Source organism: Pelodiscus sinensis, chromosome 4, assembly GCF_049634645.1.
Source record: "Pelodiscus sinensis isolate JC-2024 chromosome 4, ASM4963464v1, whole genome shotgun sequence".
Classification (NCBI taxonomy): Eukaryota; Metazoa; Chordata; order Testudines; family Trionychidae; genus Pelodiscus; species Pelodiscus sinensis.
The window spans coordinates 67158119-67176802 of NC_134714.1; the positions used below are offsets into that span (position 1 = coordinate 67158119).

Consider the following 18684-nt stretch of genomic DNA (forward strand, 5'->3'; position numbering starts at 1 on the left):
ACAAGAATTATTGAAGGTCTAGAGAACATGACCTATGAAGGAAGGCTGAAATAATTGGGTTTATTTAGTTTAGAAAAGAGAAGATTGAGGGGGAGGGGGACATGATAGCCATTTTCAGGTATCTAAAAGGGTGTCATAAGGAGAAAGGAGAAAACTTGTTCATCTTGGCCTCTGAGGATAGAACAAGAAGCAATGGGCTTAAACTGCAGCAAGGGAGGTTTAGGTTAGACATTAGGAAAAAGTTCCTAACTGTCAGGGTAGTCAAACACTGGAATAAATTGCCCAGGGAGGCTGTGGAATCCCCATCTCTGGAGATATTTAAGAATAGGTTAGATAAATGTCTATTAGGGATGGTCTAGACAGTATTTGGTCCTGCCATGGGGGCAGTGGACTGGACTCGATGACCTCTCGAGGTCCCTTCCAGTCCTAGTATTTTATGAACACACAAAGTGTGTTTGGATGTTAATTTTAAGAACTACTTGATTTTCTTGGGTTGTTGGTAAGTCATTTTTAATACCTATGATGTTCTTGTACACCCAAATTTAACTATCTTAAAGCTTTTTTTTTTTTTTTTTTTTTTTAAATTTTGTTACAATTTACAACATAATTTTTGAAGGTAGGAAGCAGGCTTTCCTTGGAACCTTGAAACAGTGGATACCAGGGACCCAGGAGTTCTTCAGGGCTGGAAGGCAACCATGAGCAATCAGTGCCCTGAGCAAGCCTAGCGGAACAAATACACACACACTTTCATCACTGCTTTTCTGAGCTCCACTTCCCAGACTTAGGCCAGGTCGACATTAGGTCTGGTAGCTCAATTTAAGGTATGCAACTTCAGCTACATAGATTACATGGCTGGAATCAACTGATCTTAAGCCAAGCTTGGCAACATCCCCACAGCAGGAGACCGATGGGAGCAAAGGCTCCTGTTCACCTCCCTTACTCCTTGCAAAAGGAGGAGTACCAGACGCCGGTGGGCGTGCCCTCCGAGTTCAATTTAGTGAGTTAACTAGACTCGCTAACTCAAACTCTGAAAGATTGATCATGGCAACAGCAATCTTCCTTTTAGTGTAGACAAGACAAAAGAACGAAACATACATAAGAACGGCCATACTGGGTCAGACCAAAGGTCCATCTACCCAGTATCCCATCTGCCAACAGTGACCAATATCAGATGCCCCAGAGGGAGGAATCACAACAGGTAATCCTCAGGTGATCCCTCCTGTCACTCACCTCCAGAGAAACAGAGGCTAGGGATAACATTCCTACCCATCCTGGCTAATAGCCACTGATGGACCTAACTTCCATGAATCTATCTAGCTCTTTTTTGAACCCTGGTAAAGTTCTAGCCTTCTCCACATCCTCTGGCAAGGAGTTCCACAGGTTGACTGTGCGCTGAGTAAAGAAAAACTTCCTTTTGTTTTAAACCTGCCACCTATTAATTTCATTTGGTGACCCCCTAGTTCTTATATTGTGGGACTGTGTAAATAACTTTTCCTTATTCACTTTTTCCATACCAGTCATGATTTTATAGACCTCTATCATATCCCCTCCTTAGTCTCCTCTTTTCTAAGCTGAAAAGTCTTTTTAATCTCTTTTCATATGGGACCTGTTTCAAACCCCTAATAATTTTTGTTGCCCTATTCTGAACCTTTTCCAATGCCAGTATATCGTTGAGATGAGGAAATCACATCTGTACGCAGCAATCAAGATGTAGGCACACCATGGTTTTATATAGAGGCAATAAGATATTTTCTGTCTTATTCTCGATCCCTTTTTTAATTATTGCTAACATTCTATTTGCTTTTTTCACTGCCACTGCACATTGAATGGATATTTTCAGAGAATTATCCACAATGACTAATATCCTTCTTGAGTAGCTGTAGCCAAATTAGTCCCCATCATTTTGTATATATAGTTGGGATTATGTTACATTTATCAACATTAAAAGACCTTAGATTTCTGGGAGTTTGCATAGCTACTTTTGATTACAAGTTCTGTTTTTTGAGGGGTCTGTGTTGGTGTGCCATCACCCAGCTCCCAGGGATACTGCATTTTACATGTGCAGGCCTTATATTAAATTGTGAAGGCTACAAAAAAAAAAAAGTTTAAAAAAATTTTGTTTGTCTTTAATGTAGTGTATTGGAACTTGCCCTTTAACATTTAACTAATGCCATTCTGAGAATTCAAAATTTAGCCTACCCTTTTAAAAAACAGCAGTGTGATCCTGAGCACATTTTTTCACAATCACAGAGGTAGATAAATGTTTGTCATTGTTCCTCTCTCTTCCCCCATTACTTCTTTCCTATCAAGCATGAAACTGAAGAATAAAGGCATCCTAGAAAGAGGTATCCTCTACACAAACTAATTCTATGAATACAGGTCTGGACAATGGTAACTGTCCTAGTAAGGTAAGGAGCATGTTACAAAGCTTGAAGATTTATAAACATTCATCTTTAATTTTCTTTATATATAATTTTTACCTCTTTTGTAGTGCTTGCTGCTCCAGGCTCATGGTTAGTACATAGTGGTCCAGCCTTCCATGCCTCTATATCTCCACAGTCACAAAAACCCCCTCCAGTGGAAGTGTGCATCTGAAAAATTAAGAGGTATTGAAGACATACAAATATGCATCATAAAAAGTGAGAACACAAGAGAAGTGTACATTTGTCAAGCCAATACATCCACATTTTATGTGCCTTCAACACAGTGACAAATAACTATTGTGTAGGAAGTGTCATTGTGTAACCACATGCTTTTATACTGCAGTATTTTACTCTTTCGTAATTAAAAAAGGGAGAATTTCAGTGTGATGCGAAGAGTGGGATTTGTTGGAATGATCTGTGTGCCCTATGTGCCTGCCCCAGTGCAGAGAGCAGAGCAGAGAACACAACTATGTCTTAAACTTGCAAATTTTTCCAAACAGGCAGAAACCTGCATTTGCATGGAGCTGCACTACCTTCAGTGTACCTATGTACCGAACCACAGGTGACCAGAGGGTGGAATGGGAAGGAAGAATGGAGCGGGACATTCCAATATTTTCTGAAGACTTCCAGTAGCTGCTTGAAGCCAGTATATAAAAAAGTTACCATTAAGGGCAATTCTGCATATTGCAACATGCCTTCTACTCTGGATCAGAGCCATTAAAGGGCTTGTGGGCAGATAAAGGAAATGTTATATCTAGAGGAGCTAATGAGAGTTCCCATTAGAATTGACTTAAGGATGGAAGACAGCCGAGGAATGTGACTACAAGGTGTACCAACCTGGTTCAGTATCCCTGGACCCTTAATGGTCCCAAACCAGGCAATTTGACAGACTGGTGGAGGTCAATGCTTGTCCCTCTGCCGCCACCGGCTCTGGGGCTGCACTCCGGCAACAGCAGAGTGGCCAGCACTGACCGAGCAGAAATTGGAGGGGCATTCTGGAGAAGAGGCAGGATGGTTGCTGGGAGTTGGAAGGGCAGCCCCACAGGAGCATAACAAACCCCTCGGCCACAAGGGTTCATCTCTGGAAACAATTCTGAATGAAAGACCGAGTGTGCAGACATATTTTAAAAAAAAAAGTGCCAGTGTCCTGTAACCTTTACACCTGTGATAAGTTTTAAAAAGACAGTTACCTTTTGTGACTCGTGTTATTCAAGATATGTTGCTCATGTCCATTCCAAAATAGATGTGTGCACGCTTCATGCACAGTTGCTGGCAAGTTTTTCCGTAGCAGGATACCATGGGCTGGCAGGAGATCACTAGAGTGGTGCCAATATGGCTAAGTATGTAGCACCCTGCCGACCATCCCCTCCCTCAGTTCCTTCCTGCAAGAAGCTACTCCTACAGAGGGAAGGCAGGAGGATTTTGGAATGGACATGAGCAACACATCTCAAAGAACACCAGTTACAACTCTGTCTTTTCTTCTGCACCAGAAAATGGGATTGGCGCTTGGAAGTAGTCTTTGCTGCTGGCAATTGTTAGTGCCAGAAGGATTTGTCTGACCCTTACGCAGAGCTTGTGTGCTGCACAAACAATGACACATTCCACACCAAGGCCAACTGGTCCAGTCCTGCAGCGCTGGTTGCGGATCCAGGGAAACCTCCATAAGGATATTTTGTAAGCGAAACCATGTCCCTTCGCATTTTTGAAGTAAAGGCCCTGCAGATCTTGCACTTATCTACTAAGTGAAACAAAATATAGGACTATGTAGCACTTTAAAGACTAACAAGATGGTTTATTAGATGATGAGCTTTCGTGGGCCAGACCTACTTCCTCAGATCAAATAGTGGAAGAAAATAGTCACAGCCATATATACCAAAGGATACAATTTTAAAAAATGAACACATATGAAAAGGACAAATCACGTTTCAGAACAGAAGGGGGATGCAGGGGGCGGGGAGGAAAGGAAGGTAAATGCCTGTGAGTTAATTATATTAGAGGTGGGGAAGGGTAGATGTCTGTGAGTTAATAGTATTAGAGGTGATAATTGGGGAAGCTATCTTTGTAATGGGTAAGATAGCTGGGGTTTTTGTTCAGCCCCCTGCGGCAAGTGTAGAATTTTAGCATGAATGCCAGTTCAGAGGATTCCCTTTCAAGTGTAGATTTGAATGTCTTCTGAAGTAGGATGCAGGTGAGTAGGTCATTGAGACAGTGTCCTTTCTGGTTGAAATGGCAAGCAACTGTTTTTTCTTTGTGATCCTGTCTAATGTCTGTTTTGTGGGCATTGATTCTTTGGTGAAGTGTCTGAGATGTTTGTCCAATGTACATAGCAGACGGACACTTTCAGCACGATAGCATAGATTATATTTCTGGAGGCACAGGAATATGTATTCTTGATCTTATAACTCACTTGGTTAGGCCCAATAATGGTGTCAGCAGAGTGACTATGTGGACAAAGCTGGCAACGGGGTTTGTTGCAAGGGAAAGTACCAGGGTTGGTATTAGTGTGGTATGTCCTGTGGTTGTTGGTAAGAACCACTCTAATATCATTAACTCACAGGCATTTACCTTCCTTTCCCCCCACTCCCTGCATCCCCCTTCTGTTCTGAAATGTGATTTGTCCTTTTCATATGTGTTCATTTTTTTTAATTGTATCCTTTGGTACATATGGCTGTGACTATTTTCTTCCACTATTTGATCTGAGGAAGTGGGTCTGGTCCACGAAAGCTCATCATCTAATAAACCATCTTGTTAGTCTGTAAAGTGCTACATAGTCCTGTATTTTGTTTCAGCTACACCAGACTAACACAGCTACATTTCTATCACTTATCTACTAAGTGTGCCACTCCAGACACTTAAGGCACGAGTTATGTGGATTGCCCATGGGCATAAATTTTGTGTACTGCTTGAAGCTGAAGAGCAAAAGCATGCCCTGGGCTGGGGGCAGGGAGAAACACAAGGAGTCCTCACAGAAAACTTATCACTTAATTATCAACTACTTAAATCTTAAGAAAACTATCTACAACACAAAAGCTAGGGAAGACGCTTGGACAACCATCACTGGCAGGAAGAAGGAAGCTTCAGGGGGTAGCCCAGTTAGTCTGTACAGAAAAAACAAATAATGGTCTGGTAGCACTTTACAGACTAACAAAACATGTTTATTGAAGAGAGAGCTCACACCTAAGTGCAAAGATAAGCCCTCACCTAAAACAAAAGAAGACTGTGAACCCACTCCAGAGATTTTGCTAGGTATTGTTTGAGATAGGCAACCTAGAACAGACAAAAAATGGAAAAAGACATAGAGCTTGTCTAGACGATTAGACAAAATGCTCTTAAAATAAAAAATTGCACCCTTAGTAAAGTGACCCAACATGTTGTGCATTAATTGGTCCATGTAAATTCTGCAGGTGTTCCACATTGAACCATGAACTGTGTGCTGCAGTGCACACCAGCGCTGTCTACATGGACCAATAGCACGCAGATATATTTGTGCATATTAACTAATTTTTGAAGGGGGGGGCCACTTCACAAAGTTCAGAAGTGTTCATGGGCCGACCCGGAAGGGGCAGGGCCATGTGCTGTGAAAATATGCCAATATGTTTTTTTACACAACAAAGTAATTAATATGTAATAATAATTAACTGCATACATTATCCAAAGATTATCATAGAAGGCAACACTTATAAAATTTGTAATAACAAATTTTATAGTGTTATTAAAATTTGTAATAACACTAACATTTTGAGAACACTTGTAACATCTGTAATAATTACAACACTAACACTAAACATAGGGCACTGGAAATTAATTCTCAGTCCTGCCATGAGTGTAGGGAACTAAACTAAATGACTTTGAGGCCCCTTCCAGACCTATGATTCCATGAAATAGTATCAAAGTCCCTATTTTTCCTCCCACCCACACTAAGTATATTCAGTTAGGTTTTATGAGTTACAAAAGATTCTCCAACTTGACTATAAAAATGGCATCTAGATTATTTTATCAAAACTAATTATAAAGAAATAGGTTGGTTACTGGATATTCAAAGGGATCCTGTGTCTCTGGCAATGCGCTAGAGCAGCGTTTTCCAAACCAGGCCGTGGCCCGGTACAAAAAAAATACCGGACCTCAGTGTGGCTGCTAGGAGGGGAGCGGGGCGGGCTAGGAAGAGGTGTGTGGGGGAGGGGGAGGAGGAACCGGCCACTGGGAAGCAGGATTGGGGGCAGCAGGGCTGTCTGGAAGAGATCGGGGTGGGCGGGCAGTGGAAGCAAGGCTGACCAGGGGAGATCAGAAAGAGGAGAACCAGCTGCCGGAAGTAGGGCTGGACGGGGGCAGTGGGGCTGGATGGGGGAGATCAGAAGGAGAAGTCGGCAGGAAGCGGGACTGACCTGGGCACATGAGTGAGTCCGGCCCAGGGGATTCCATTTCGCCCCCCACTTCCTCATACTCTCCCTTGAGTAGTTGCGAATTGCCTGGCTGGTAGACACACTCACACAGCATGAGCACATCTACCAGCCAGGCAGTTTGCAGCTATGGACTGATACTCCTAATAATAATAAAACTTACCTAATTTGACAAAATACCGGACATACGAAATGTCCGGTATTTTCTCAATTTGTTTCCTGGACAGAACCCTCAAATACAAAACTGGACACCTGGCAACCCTTCCCCTCCTTTCTACCCAGATACCCTACCCCCAATCTGCTCCTTCTCCCGCCTCCTGGAGTGCCCATGCGGCACCAGGTTCCCTAAGCCCTAGCCCAGGCTGGGGGGAGGATGCAGCCGGGTGAAACACTGAAAATTTATTCATTTTTAATTATTTTTTTATGTGCGTTTATATTTTGGGGCTGCAAAGAAACAGTATTGGAAAAAAAGGGTTCCAACTAAAGTAAAAAGTTTGGGAAATCCTGGTCTAGCCAGCTTTCTATCCATCTTACAATCAATTTATCCAATCCATATTCCCTTAACTTGCTGGCAAGAATATTGTGGGTGACCATAATCAAAAGCTTGGCTGAAGCTGGCACTGGGGGCTTTGGGAGGACCAGGAACAACTTATTTGAATATTCACCATTTAGTTAATGAATATGCAAATATGCAAATGAATGTTACCAGTCCTCCAAAAGCTCGTGAATGGATTTACTGGTCCCCGTGTTAAAAAGTTTGGGAACCCCTGCACTAGAGGCATGGGGAGCTGGAAGCCCTTTCAGCTGTTTCTATCTGAAGAGCTCTTGTGTTCCCCAACCGGCTAGGGTTCCCTGACAGGCGCTGGGAAGGTGCCAGCCCTTTATTTAGAAACACTTAAAAGGGCTTGCAGCTCCCCCAGCCTCTAATGCAGTTGCAAGGGAGCCAGAGACTCAAGTCCTTTTAAGTGCTGCTATTTAAAAGCCTCCTTGCCTTCCCTGTGCCTGTCAGGCAATGCTTGCCTAGCAGCCCCAGGGAACAGGAGAGCCCTTTAAACAGAAACAGCTTACATCTCCAGCAACCTGCTAGAGGAGCTGGGAGTCCTCTCAGCTGTTTCTATTTAAAGGGCTCTCCTGTTCCATGCAGCTACTAGGCAATGCATTGCCTGACAGGCGCAGGAAAGGGCCAGCCCTTTAAATAGAAACAGCTGAAAGGGCTCACAACTCCCCACGCCTCTAGCGCATTCTATTTCTATTGCTCCGTCCCCTCCCCTGCTACCCACAGCTGGAGAAAATGTGAGCCCTTTCAATCAGAGCAGTTAGAAGGACTCTCACCCCTCTACCACTTCCCCTCTACCATTCGGAGACAATGATCTAGGGGGTGGGGCCGGAAACTGCCTCAGGGGCTGGATCAAAGCCCTAGGCGGCCTGCTGAGAGGCTTTTGCCCACCCTTGTATTAGACCCTGAATTGTTGTCTAGACGCTCTTATCAAAAGGGACAACTATAATTAGCGGCGAGGAGTCCTGTGGCACCTTATAGACTAACTGAAGTGTTGGAGCATAAGCTTTCGTGAGCAAAGACCCACTTCGTCAGATGCATGTAGTGGAAATTTCCAGAGGCAGGTATAAATATGCAGAATCAGGCTGGAGATGACGAGGATCCACCTCGTCATCTCCAGCCTGATTCTGGCCTGCATATTTATACCTGCCTCTGGAAATTTCCACTACATGCATCTGACGAAGTGGGTCTTTGCCCATGAAAGCTTATGCTCCAACACTTCAGTTAGTCTATAAGGTGCCACAGGACTCCTCGCCGCTTTTGCAGATTCAGACTAACACGGCTACCTCTCTAATACTTAACTATAATTAGATTAGGGATGTAAAATCACAGTTAATCAGTTAACTTGTTAAACATTAGGTTAACCAACAAAGTGGATTTCACAGCTCCAGCCCCATAGACCATGCTGGAGCTGGCTCTGGCAGCTCCCAGGCCCTTCCGAGGCCAGACTGGAGTGGCCCCTGCCACAGGAAGGAGCTGATCCGCCCACCCAGAGTAGCCACAGCCTGCAACATGATCGGGCCCACCACGAACAGGTGCAGCACTCGATGTCTGGAGCAGCTCTTGCCTGTGACGTGCCCGGGCTCGCCTGTTAAGGGTGATGCTTACCATTTAAACATTCAAAACCCTAAATTAGATGTATTAAAGATGTTCCTTTTTGCTCTGGCACTCATTTCAATAAATTGGTAATTTTCAGGGGTTACAAAGGAATTATAGTTTCTCAGAATCTGCGCTGATTGCTATTACACACAAGAAAGCTTCTCTATAGCAACATGTACAAATTTACAACATAGATTTTCATACCTTGTAACGATGGTTCTTGTGAATGCTATTCTGGAAGCAGTCCATGCAAAGAACACAAGTTGGATCAATTGCACAGTCCCTGCAACAAAAATACTAACTTGAATACCATTCTAAAATAAAAACATGAAGTATTTATATACTAGAACTGATGTCATACTTAAAGCTTTATGGCTGGTGCCAAACTCAATTTCAGGCAGCAAACCAGGGCCATTTCATGCTATTGATGAAGGATTCATGTTCTGGCCCTTCCACATTGGGTTTGAACCATACTAACTATGCTAGTGTTCAGAAATCCTTAAAAGCAGAGTTCTACTAAAATCAGCTTGACTATAATATCCAACACAAGTTGCTAGTACAGGTATTTCCTTGCCTATCAAGAACAGGATTTTTTTTAAAACTGCATGTTAGAGACTGTTCTTGGGTAGTCTATAATGTGGTCTCTGAATAGAGTTATACTCAACGCAATATGTTAATGCAAAAACTGTGTTACATCTGTGTAAGTCTGTAAATATAAAAAAAAAATCAAAACTTACCACTTTGAAAGAGTCCCTTTATAATACAATGACACATAATATGTTCTTTTAATGTAGTTTTTAATGTTGCAAAGTCAAGCACTCAAAAATTAGGAAAAGCCAAAATTAATGTTTCCACTTCAACTTGAATTCAACCCCCTAGTGCAGTGTTTCCCAGATGAAGTGAAAATAAGGCTGCCATAAGAAAATTCCATTATAATCTCATTTTATTATTTAAAAAAATAATTAATTATATGATTTTGTTTTTAAACATCTGCAATTAAACTAAATGTTGATCTCATGACCTTATTTAGCATTTGTTTATTATTATCCTTACTTATTTGTGGTTTACTTTTTCGGCTCCATATATTAGACTGTTATTAGGGGTTCCGCAAAATTATTTCGCGTTTAAAAGGGTTCCATGGCCAAATAAAATTGGGAAACACTGCCTTAGTGTGTATACATTATGATACAGTCTTAAATTAGATGAACACAAACTATTTTTTGCATAAGGCCTTTGTCTGATTCAGTGCATTGGGTAGACCTAGTCTGGAGATGAACTGTGTTGGTTTAGAGAAGGCTGTCATCTGTAGGACCCTGTCTCATTTACGCAGAACTCAGAAGGTGTGTAGCAAATGAGGCAGATGACTGTAGGAAGAAAAAAAGATGGTCTCACAGTTAAGGCAAATGAACACTGCCCTGGAGAACTGGATTCTTCCTGTGCTGCAGCGTTCCTGCTGCTGGGAAAAAGTCACTTACACTCTTCACAGGTCATCTTTAAAGGTGTGTTTCTCATTTTTGGTTTAATTTACAAAGATGCTGAGCATTCACGGGTGCTACTGAAATAAATGAGTAGAGCCCTGCATGGATACAAAATTTGTATCTGTATCTGCAGGGCTCAACAAACCGCTGAATCTACTCACCCGTGGAGAGCAGATTTCAGCCAGTCGCTCCGTGCGCCCCATTCACCGGTGCTTTGCGCATGTGCAGTGCAGGGCTGGCGAGTGGCTCTCGCCGGGGTTTGTCAAGCCCTGCGCATCTGTATCCACAAAAACAAGGCGCAGATATTTGCATCCACATAAGGAAGTTACTCACCCAGTGCAGTAATGACTGTTCTTCAAGGTGTATTCCCCTGTGGGTGCGCCACTCTAGGTGACAGGTCATCCATCTGAGACTTTTTCATAGCAGTTAGCGATCAGGCTACGCATGCACAGTGGGCATTTTGCGCTGCTGACGGTTTGACAGTTGAGCGTGGTCCAATCCCCTCCTTTCAGTTCCTTGTCTACTGCAGAACAATTGGACTCTGAGTAAGGGTGAGGAAGGGAGGGTTGTGGAGTACTTACAGGGGACACACACCTTGAAAAATAGTTATTACTACAATGGGCAAGTAACTTCCTTTTCTTCTTCGGGTGATGTCCCCGTGGGTGCTCCACTGTAGGTGACTACAAAGCAGTGCCCACTATGGCTGGTGGGACTTGGAGTCTCTGCTTCGTAGAGGCAGACAGAACTGCCATAGCCCCTGATGGGTCTGCCGCCAGCTGAGGCATGATGGCATAATGTTTTGAGACTGAAAAGTGTGATGACCAGGTAGCTGCCAGATAAATGTATTTGAAAGGCACACTGTTAAGGAATGCCATGTATGTTGCTGTTGCACGGGTGGAGTGTGCTCTTGGTGCTGTCTTTAGTGGTTTGTTGCCAAGGGAATGGCACTGAAGGATGCAACCCTCGATCAGTATGGAAATGCATGATGTGGAAATTGGGTTGCCCCTCAAGTAGTTTGCAATAGAGACAGATGTGTGTTCTGTCAATATAAAAGGCGAAAGTCCTTCTGACTTCAAGGGTGTGAAGCATGACATGTGCAGAAGATGTATGTGGCTTTGGAAAAAAATGCAGATAAGACTATGAGCTCATTGATGTGAAAGCAGGTGCTGACTTTAGGTATAAAGTAAGGAAGTTAAGTATAGTGTAATTAACTAATCGAACAGTCAATGCATTTTTGTATTGACTATTCGATTAGTCGATGGACGGTGCTGCACCTTTGAAACACCACCACAGCATATCAAAGGGGTAGCATCACACGAAGCCCAGGATCAGCTGGGGACTCCTCAGCTGACCTCAGGCTCCATGTGGCACTGCTGCTTTGAAACGCCACAGCAGCATTTCAAAGGGGCAGCACTGCATAGCTGATCCCGGGCTCTGTGTGGCGCTGCCCCCTTTGAAATGTGACTCTGGTGTTTCAAAGGGGCAGTGCTACATGGAGCCCAGGGCAAGCGTCGCACAGCTGATCCTGGGCTCTCTGCGGCACTGCCCCTTTGAAATGCAGTGGCGGTGTTTCAAAGGGGCAGCGTCGCAAGAGAGCCTGGAATCAGCTGTGCAGCACTGCCCCTTTGTAGCGCCGCAGAGTCCGGGATCCCAGGCTCCATGCAGTGCTGCCGCTTTGAAGTACCCCCCCCTTTTCCTTCCCCTTGCTGCCTCTGATAGATTGTGAGAAGTAATAGTGGGCATGTGCCCATAGGTTCAAAGCTGGGGGAGGGGTTTCATAAGGGCCTCGAGAACCAAGTTCAGGTCCCATGAGGTCTGCAAGGTGGGTAGAGGTTCTGAAGGCCTTTAAGGAATCTTCTAGTCATGGGATGGGTGAACACTGATGACCCTTCTATGTGGTCATGAAAGGCAGCAATGGCTGCCAAAGACACTGATAGGCCGTCACTCTTCAAGCCATGTAAGTAGTCGAGGATTGTATGGATCGGGACTTTGTCTGGATTGAGTTGCCTCTGATGACACCAAGATGCGAAACGTTTCCATTTTTGAAGGTAAATTCTAATAGTTTGCCTCATGCAGTGAAGGAGAATGTTTCTTACTTGCTCCGAGCAGGCAACTTCTGCGCCTCGGAACCAGACAGGAGCCAGGCATGGAGATGAAGAGTGCGTGGGTTGGGGTGCAGTAGTTTGCCAGTGTTCTGGAAAAGGAGATTGTGCCATGAGAGAGCAGTGAGGATGGCTTGATGGAAATGTGCTGGAGGTATGGGAAACAGGTCCGCCTGGACCAGGATGGGGCCACTAGAATGACTCGAGCTGCGTCCGAGTGCATCTTGAGCAGGATTCTGGGAAATCAGCGGTATTGTAGGGAAGGCATAGTAAATTGGTTTGTCCCATGGGATCAGGAACGTGTTTTCCCTGGATCCCTTTCCCAGTCCCACCCGGGAACAAAAATGAGGGCATTTGGCCTTGCTCATGGTTGCAAAGAGATCTGTTGTTGGCTAGCCCCACCTGCAAAAAATGGAATCTAACACCTGCGGGTGGAGTTCCCACTCATGATCTATGGCGAAGTTGTGACACAGAGCATCTGCCATGGTGTTGTTGGCCCCTGGTAAGTATACCGCTTTTAGTGTGACCCCATGCTGAACACACCAGGGATGGGAACAAACTCCACCCTGTTTATATAAAACATGGTGGTAGTTTTGTCCATAAGAATACAGATAGTTCTGTTGGCGACGAATGAGGTAAAGGGCCTGCATGCATTCGTGACAGCTCTGAGCTCGAGAAGGTTGATGTGAAGTAGTGCTTTGCATGGTAACTATTTGACTTGTGCTGTGTGGTGCTGTAGGTATGCACCTCATCCTATCAGTGAAGCATCAGTTGTGATCTGCACCAATGGCTCTTGTTGAAAAAAGCACCCTTTGAGTAAATTTCAGGGGGATGTCCACCATTTGAGGGATTCCAGCATGGGTCAGGGCACAACTACTGTTTTGTGCAGTGAGTGCCACGATGGCATATAGATGGACGCCAGCCAATGCTGCAGTGCTAGGAAATGTAAGCACGCATATTGGACCACATAGGTGGTAGCCACCATATGGCCATGAGCTGGAGCGTCCTTTATTAGACAGTTGTCTAGGTCTGGGAAAATCATGACCCCTTGCCGCTGAAGGTAGGCTGCGACCATCACTAGGACCTTTGAGAAGACCCACGGTGCCGAGGATAGGCCAAAAGGTAGGACTTCGTACTGGAAATGAGCACTCCCTCCCGTGAATCTCAGATAGCATCTGTGAGCAGGATGTATCGCAATATGAAAATATGCATCCTGTAGGTCAAGAGCTGCGAACCAGTTCCCTCTGTCCAGTGCTGAGAGGATAGAAGCTAGTGTGACCATCTTGAATCACTGCTTTCACAGGAACTTCTTTAGTTTGAGGAAGTCTAGAATAGGTCTCCAGCCTCCTGTGCGCTTCTGGGTTAGGAAATAAGTTGAGTAGAACCCCCTCCCCTAGTACGTTTCGAGGAGAAGTTGATCGATTTCTTGCTTGAAGGGTATCTCGTCTGAGGGGTCCCTGAAGAGGGCGGGGGAAGGGAGGTGAACAGAATTGAGTATCCTGTACGGATGATTTCTATGACCCACTGGTCAGATATTATTGAGACCCAGTTATGAAGGAATGGATGTAACCTGTGGTCGAATAGATGTTTCTAGCTTTGTTGCTCTGGATGATCGGAGAGGTTGGGCAGGTCCTCAACCAATGTTTCAAATTTGCTGCTTAGGAGCCTGGCCACCAGAGCAGCATGGCTGTTGTTTGCGGTTCCTCTGGGTGTGCTATCTGGAGCGATTGTACTCGTATAATCTATATTGGGGACGGTTGTACTATTATTCCCTATTTCTACTGTAGGGAGTGTAGCACCTCCACTTGTATGATGGTATGTACATTCCTAGGGTACGCAATGTGGTACACAAATTCTTGCTGCCGTGTAGAATCTCATCAGCGTTGGTCACAAGAGTTTGTACTTGTTGAAGGGGAGGTCCTCCACCTTAGTTCGGAGTTCCTTTGGGACCCTGTGGCCTGTAGCCATGACGTTCTCCTCATGACCATGGCTGTAGCAACTAGTCTTGCTGCCTTGGGATGACGGGCAAATATTCTTTAGGAGACGGTGCTGTTTCTCCCTGACCTCCTGTAATTTTATTTCCTGTACAGCAGCAACCCTTTTTAAAAAGCCCTGAAATTGCTTCAGGTCCACTGTAGTGTGTTCATCATCAAGAACTATAGCTTCCTCATGGGGGGAAAAAACGTTGTTTTGTGGTGATTGGCATGCAAGCCAAGTGTTGTCCTGATCATCAGAATTTGACCATCCACCTCTTCTAAGTCTGGCATGGTCCCCAGGGTGTGGGATGATGAGGCTGGTGGTAGCCTTTTTGGTGAGGGTGATGGGCCAGCAGACTGGTGCTTAGGTGGTGCCCAATAGTCCAAGGGTGCCCGGTACTGTGGGTAGTGTAGAGACGGGCAGTACCCATTTGGATGCCACTGGGGGTAGTACGGGCATGCTGTATAGCGATGTCCTTGCTGGAATGTGGTGGGAGATGGATGCTACGAGGAGAAAGCGCTCCTCTGTTCATACTCAGTCACCCTTATGCGTCCCTGCACATTGTGCAGAGGTGAGTATGATGGGTATGGTGCTGAAGACTGCTTCCTTGATGGGAGTAAGTGGGATGAGGGGTCCTTGCTGTATGCCAGCACTTCATTAAACCCAGTCTGGGCTGTCTGCAAGCTGATATTAGCCTGCACAGAGGGAAGCATTGGAGAAATCATTATGCTAGGTGGCAGTGCTGTGGATTTACAGGGCCGTTTTGTAGCTGGATCCACTTTGTTCGCCAGTGCCACACGTGTAGGCACTTACTTCGGCACTGGGGCTTGCCTGTGTGCGGAAGAGGAGCGCGCGGGTGCCGTAACCATGTTAGGTGTCAGAGCAGCTGCTTTGGAGGCAGACCTCGGCACTGGAGAGCCGGAGATACCAGCCACATCTCCCCTGGTCATTCTGGGGGACGGGTTGGGTAGTAGCAATCTGGCTGGCGAAATCCTGGTCTTTTGATGTCTCTGAGGTGTCCGAGAGGCAGATCTATAAGTCAAGGAGTCTGCCATTTGATTTAGTGAAGGTTCCCCCGCGGGCTGCAAAGCCTTCTCCAGAAGGGATATATAGAACCTAAGCTCCAGATCCTTCTCACCCTGGCCAACAAGCTTCGGCAGTGCTAACATTTATGGCCATCAAAGGCTGGCATAGATTCATTACAGTTGCAGCATTTCTTAAACCCCTGCACGCCAGGCATAGTGGAAGTCGATGCTCAGGGCTGAAAGGTGGTGTCTCTTAGTTAAATCATCAGCAAGCTTGTGTATAAAACTGTTTTACGAGCTCTTATTTTCCCCCTTGCCTTTCTTTTTTTTTTTTTTTTTTTGGTATTGAGGAGTGTAGCTGGTTGGAGGAGAATGGAGCCGGAGCCACAGCCACTGTTACTCAAGCACCCAGCACTGAGAGAACAATTTCTTTCCCTTGGATTTTTTTTCCTTCTTTGATGGTAAATTAAGCTTAACTTTTTCTTTAAATAATCAGCAAATATCACTAACTATGACAATTTTTGCAAGTTTTATAGCTTGGACACTGCCTTTTAAAAAAAAAAAAGGAGAGATGAAGATTTCCTTAGCCTATTACATTGTGTGAGTATGACAAAAGAAGATGACAACAGGATAAGAGGATTGTAGATCAGACAATGCTGCTTACTTCTTGCACTTTGGGGACTAAGTCTTCTATATATCTATTAACAATTTAAAGTCAAGAAACTTAATATGAGTTTTGAACAAGACATTAACACTCAGAGAAATATCTTCATTTTTGCTTTACACATGCTCAATTTAAAGTAGATTGGAATACCAAAGCAATTATCATAGCCACTCACCCAAGGATCCTAACAGCAAAAATAATTTTATAGTGTCACCAAGTTACCTCACAGGAAATATTCATGATAACTGCCTTACCTGCAAGAATATGTAGTTTCCCCACCTTTGAACACTTTCCCACAGAGTTGAGAAATTCCACTCTGCTGCAGTTTCTCCAAGCACACTTCTGGGTCTTCCCGAAACAAGTACCACTCCAGATGGTCAAATATTTTCATCTGAACCATTTCTTCCTGCATCTCCACCATGGGGTCCATTTCAGCAGAGTAGATGTTTGGCACATTCTTTGACAGTTGTTGTAAAAAGGCAGTCTGAAAGTCAACTCTCTCGTCCCACCACTGCAAAAAAATTAAAGTTGGGGTAATAAATCAGTGGAAAAACAAAATTAAGGCAATGAAGATATTTAAGGAGAAACAATGATTACTACAAAACAAGAGTCACTTTCTGTCTCAACAATCTGAAGTTCTGTGCACCAGGAAAAAGGTATATCCACATCCGTAGGCTAAATTAACAACAGAAAGTAATTTATGTTTAGTTTTAGAACGTTTAAAGGTTTACCCCCAAGCTACATCTCTGCTATTTGCTCCTCTTTTACCTCTTTAGAAATCTACAGATGCTCTTTAACTGCTTGATTTCTTCAGCTCTTAACTTCATGCCTTCTTCCTTAGTATTCCCACTCAATTTCTTTTTAATGTGGGAGGCATTTCTAGTTAACATAAGCTAAAGAGTACATCTGTCATTCATTTTTCATATAGATACAAGTTGTTTGCACAAATGATCCTCACTCAAAATTTTCTCTAGGCCAGCAGGCAAAGCATAAGTCCTTTGAAATGTAGAAAGTGTTGGAATCTGACATGGAAGGAACAGGGTGCTCCATTTGTTAGCAGGTATGCAAACATATACACACAGGTTCCTACCCCATTCCTAGAGAACCGGTTTTCACCCCGTGCTGCTGCCTCTGTATCAGAGGTAGCAGCGCTGAGAGGCAGGTGGTAGCCAGTATATACAGGGAGCCAGCTTAAAAGTCAGCTCCAGGCATGCACCAGCTCCCGGCCTGCACTGCTGCCTCTGATATAGAGGCAGCAGCTGGCTTCCCAAGAGCAGCACTCACCAGCTTGAGGGTGTGTTTTTCAGCAGTTACACGGTTTGGCGCATGCGTGGTGTGGGGCTGGTGAGTAGCTCTCGCTGGGGTTTGTCAAACCCTGCTTATTCAGACAAGAGAGGCTAAACACATAGTTTCTTGGGAACACAGCTGATTGACACAGTTGCAGCCCTATGAAACTTACACTTTGCATTCTTGTGCTTTGAATGGCAACATGTCAAGAAGGCCACTCTGTTCTTAGTTTAACAGATACAGTGAGCCAGATTGGGAAGCAATTGCCCCATGTACACTGCCTGCAGCTTCTCTCTAGGGTTGGAGCCACGCAGAGGCCGGCAGCTGCAGCCTGGGACAGGCTTGGGTGCAAGCCAGTGACTGCTCACTGGGATGCTTGTTACCCCCCTGTGGTTATGCATTCATATAACTGTCCTGCTAATACACCCCTTGCTTTCCATTTGACATGAAATAATCACATTTCATGCCCATCCCATTATCCTGGCACAACCAAACCCTGTCCTTGCTTAAAGTTATGGTAAGTGGAAGCGGCATACAAAATTTGGTGGTCTTAGTTCTGTTTATGAGGAGTTCTTGAACAAATGAACTCATGGACACAGATAGACACATTTCTAAAATACATAGTAAGAAGGAAGAAAATAATGAGTGGATACAGAAGGGCAGGCATTTTTTTTATTTTACTGTGAATGAATTGACCTAGTTATATCATTAAGATAAAAGTAAAGGGTTTTGGGATTGGATTTTTTTGGTCTTTTGTGAGACAGATTTTCTTTAGTTGAGTTCACTAACAAGTTGGGATGTTAAAATGTGGGTAATCGTGTAAATGTGTAACTGCTGAAAAACACACCCTCAAGCTGGTGAGTGCTGCTCTTGGGAAGCCAGCTGCTGCCTCTATATCAGAGGCAAGAAAGCTCTGATGGCCATTTTAACCATAGGGCTTTCTTGCGCAATAAATTCATGTTGCCTGTCTACAATGGCCTCTTGCACAAGAACAGTTGCGCAAAAGGGCTTATTCCTGAGCGGAAACGTCAGAGTTCTGACGCAAGAAGCCCTGATTTCAAACATTAGAACGTCAGTTTACTTGCACAAGAACACGTGGCCAGTGTAGACAGGCAGCAAGTTTTTGCGTAAGAGCGGCCGCTTTTGCAGAAGATCGCGCCAGTGTAGACACAACCT

General features: G+C 44.4%; 1 protein-coding gene across 2 annotated transcripts in view; it reads right to left on the minus strand.

Moving 5' to 3' along the window:
- UBR1 (ubiquitin protein ligase E3 component n-recognin 1) overlaps positions 1-18684 on the minus strand; it is a 128174-nt gene that overhangs the window by 104684 nt on the left and 4806 nt on the right. For both annotated transcript variants that reach the window (XM_075927249.1, XM_006135407.4), the window contains exons 2-4: positions 16476-16732; positions 9180-9258; positions 2481-2591 (exon numbers count right to left, since the gene is read on the minus strand). In XM_075927249.1, the coding sequence (XP_075783364.1) occupies positions 2481-2591; positions 9180-9258; positions 16476-16732 (447 nt within the window). The remainder of the gene's footprint in view (positions 1-2480; positions 2592-9179; positions 9259-16475; positions 16733-18684) is intronic.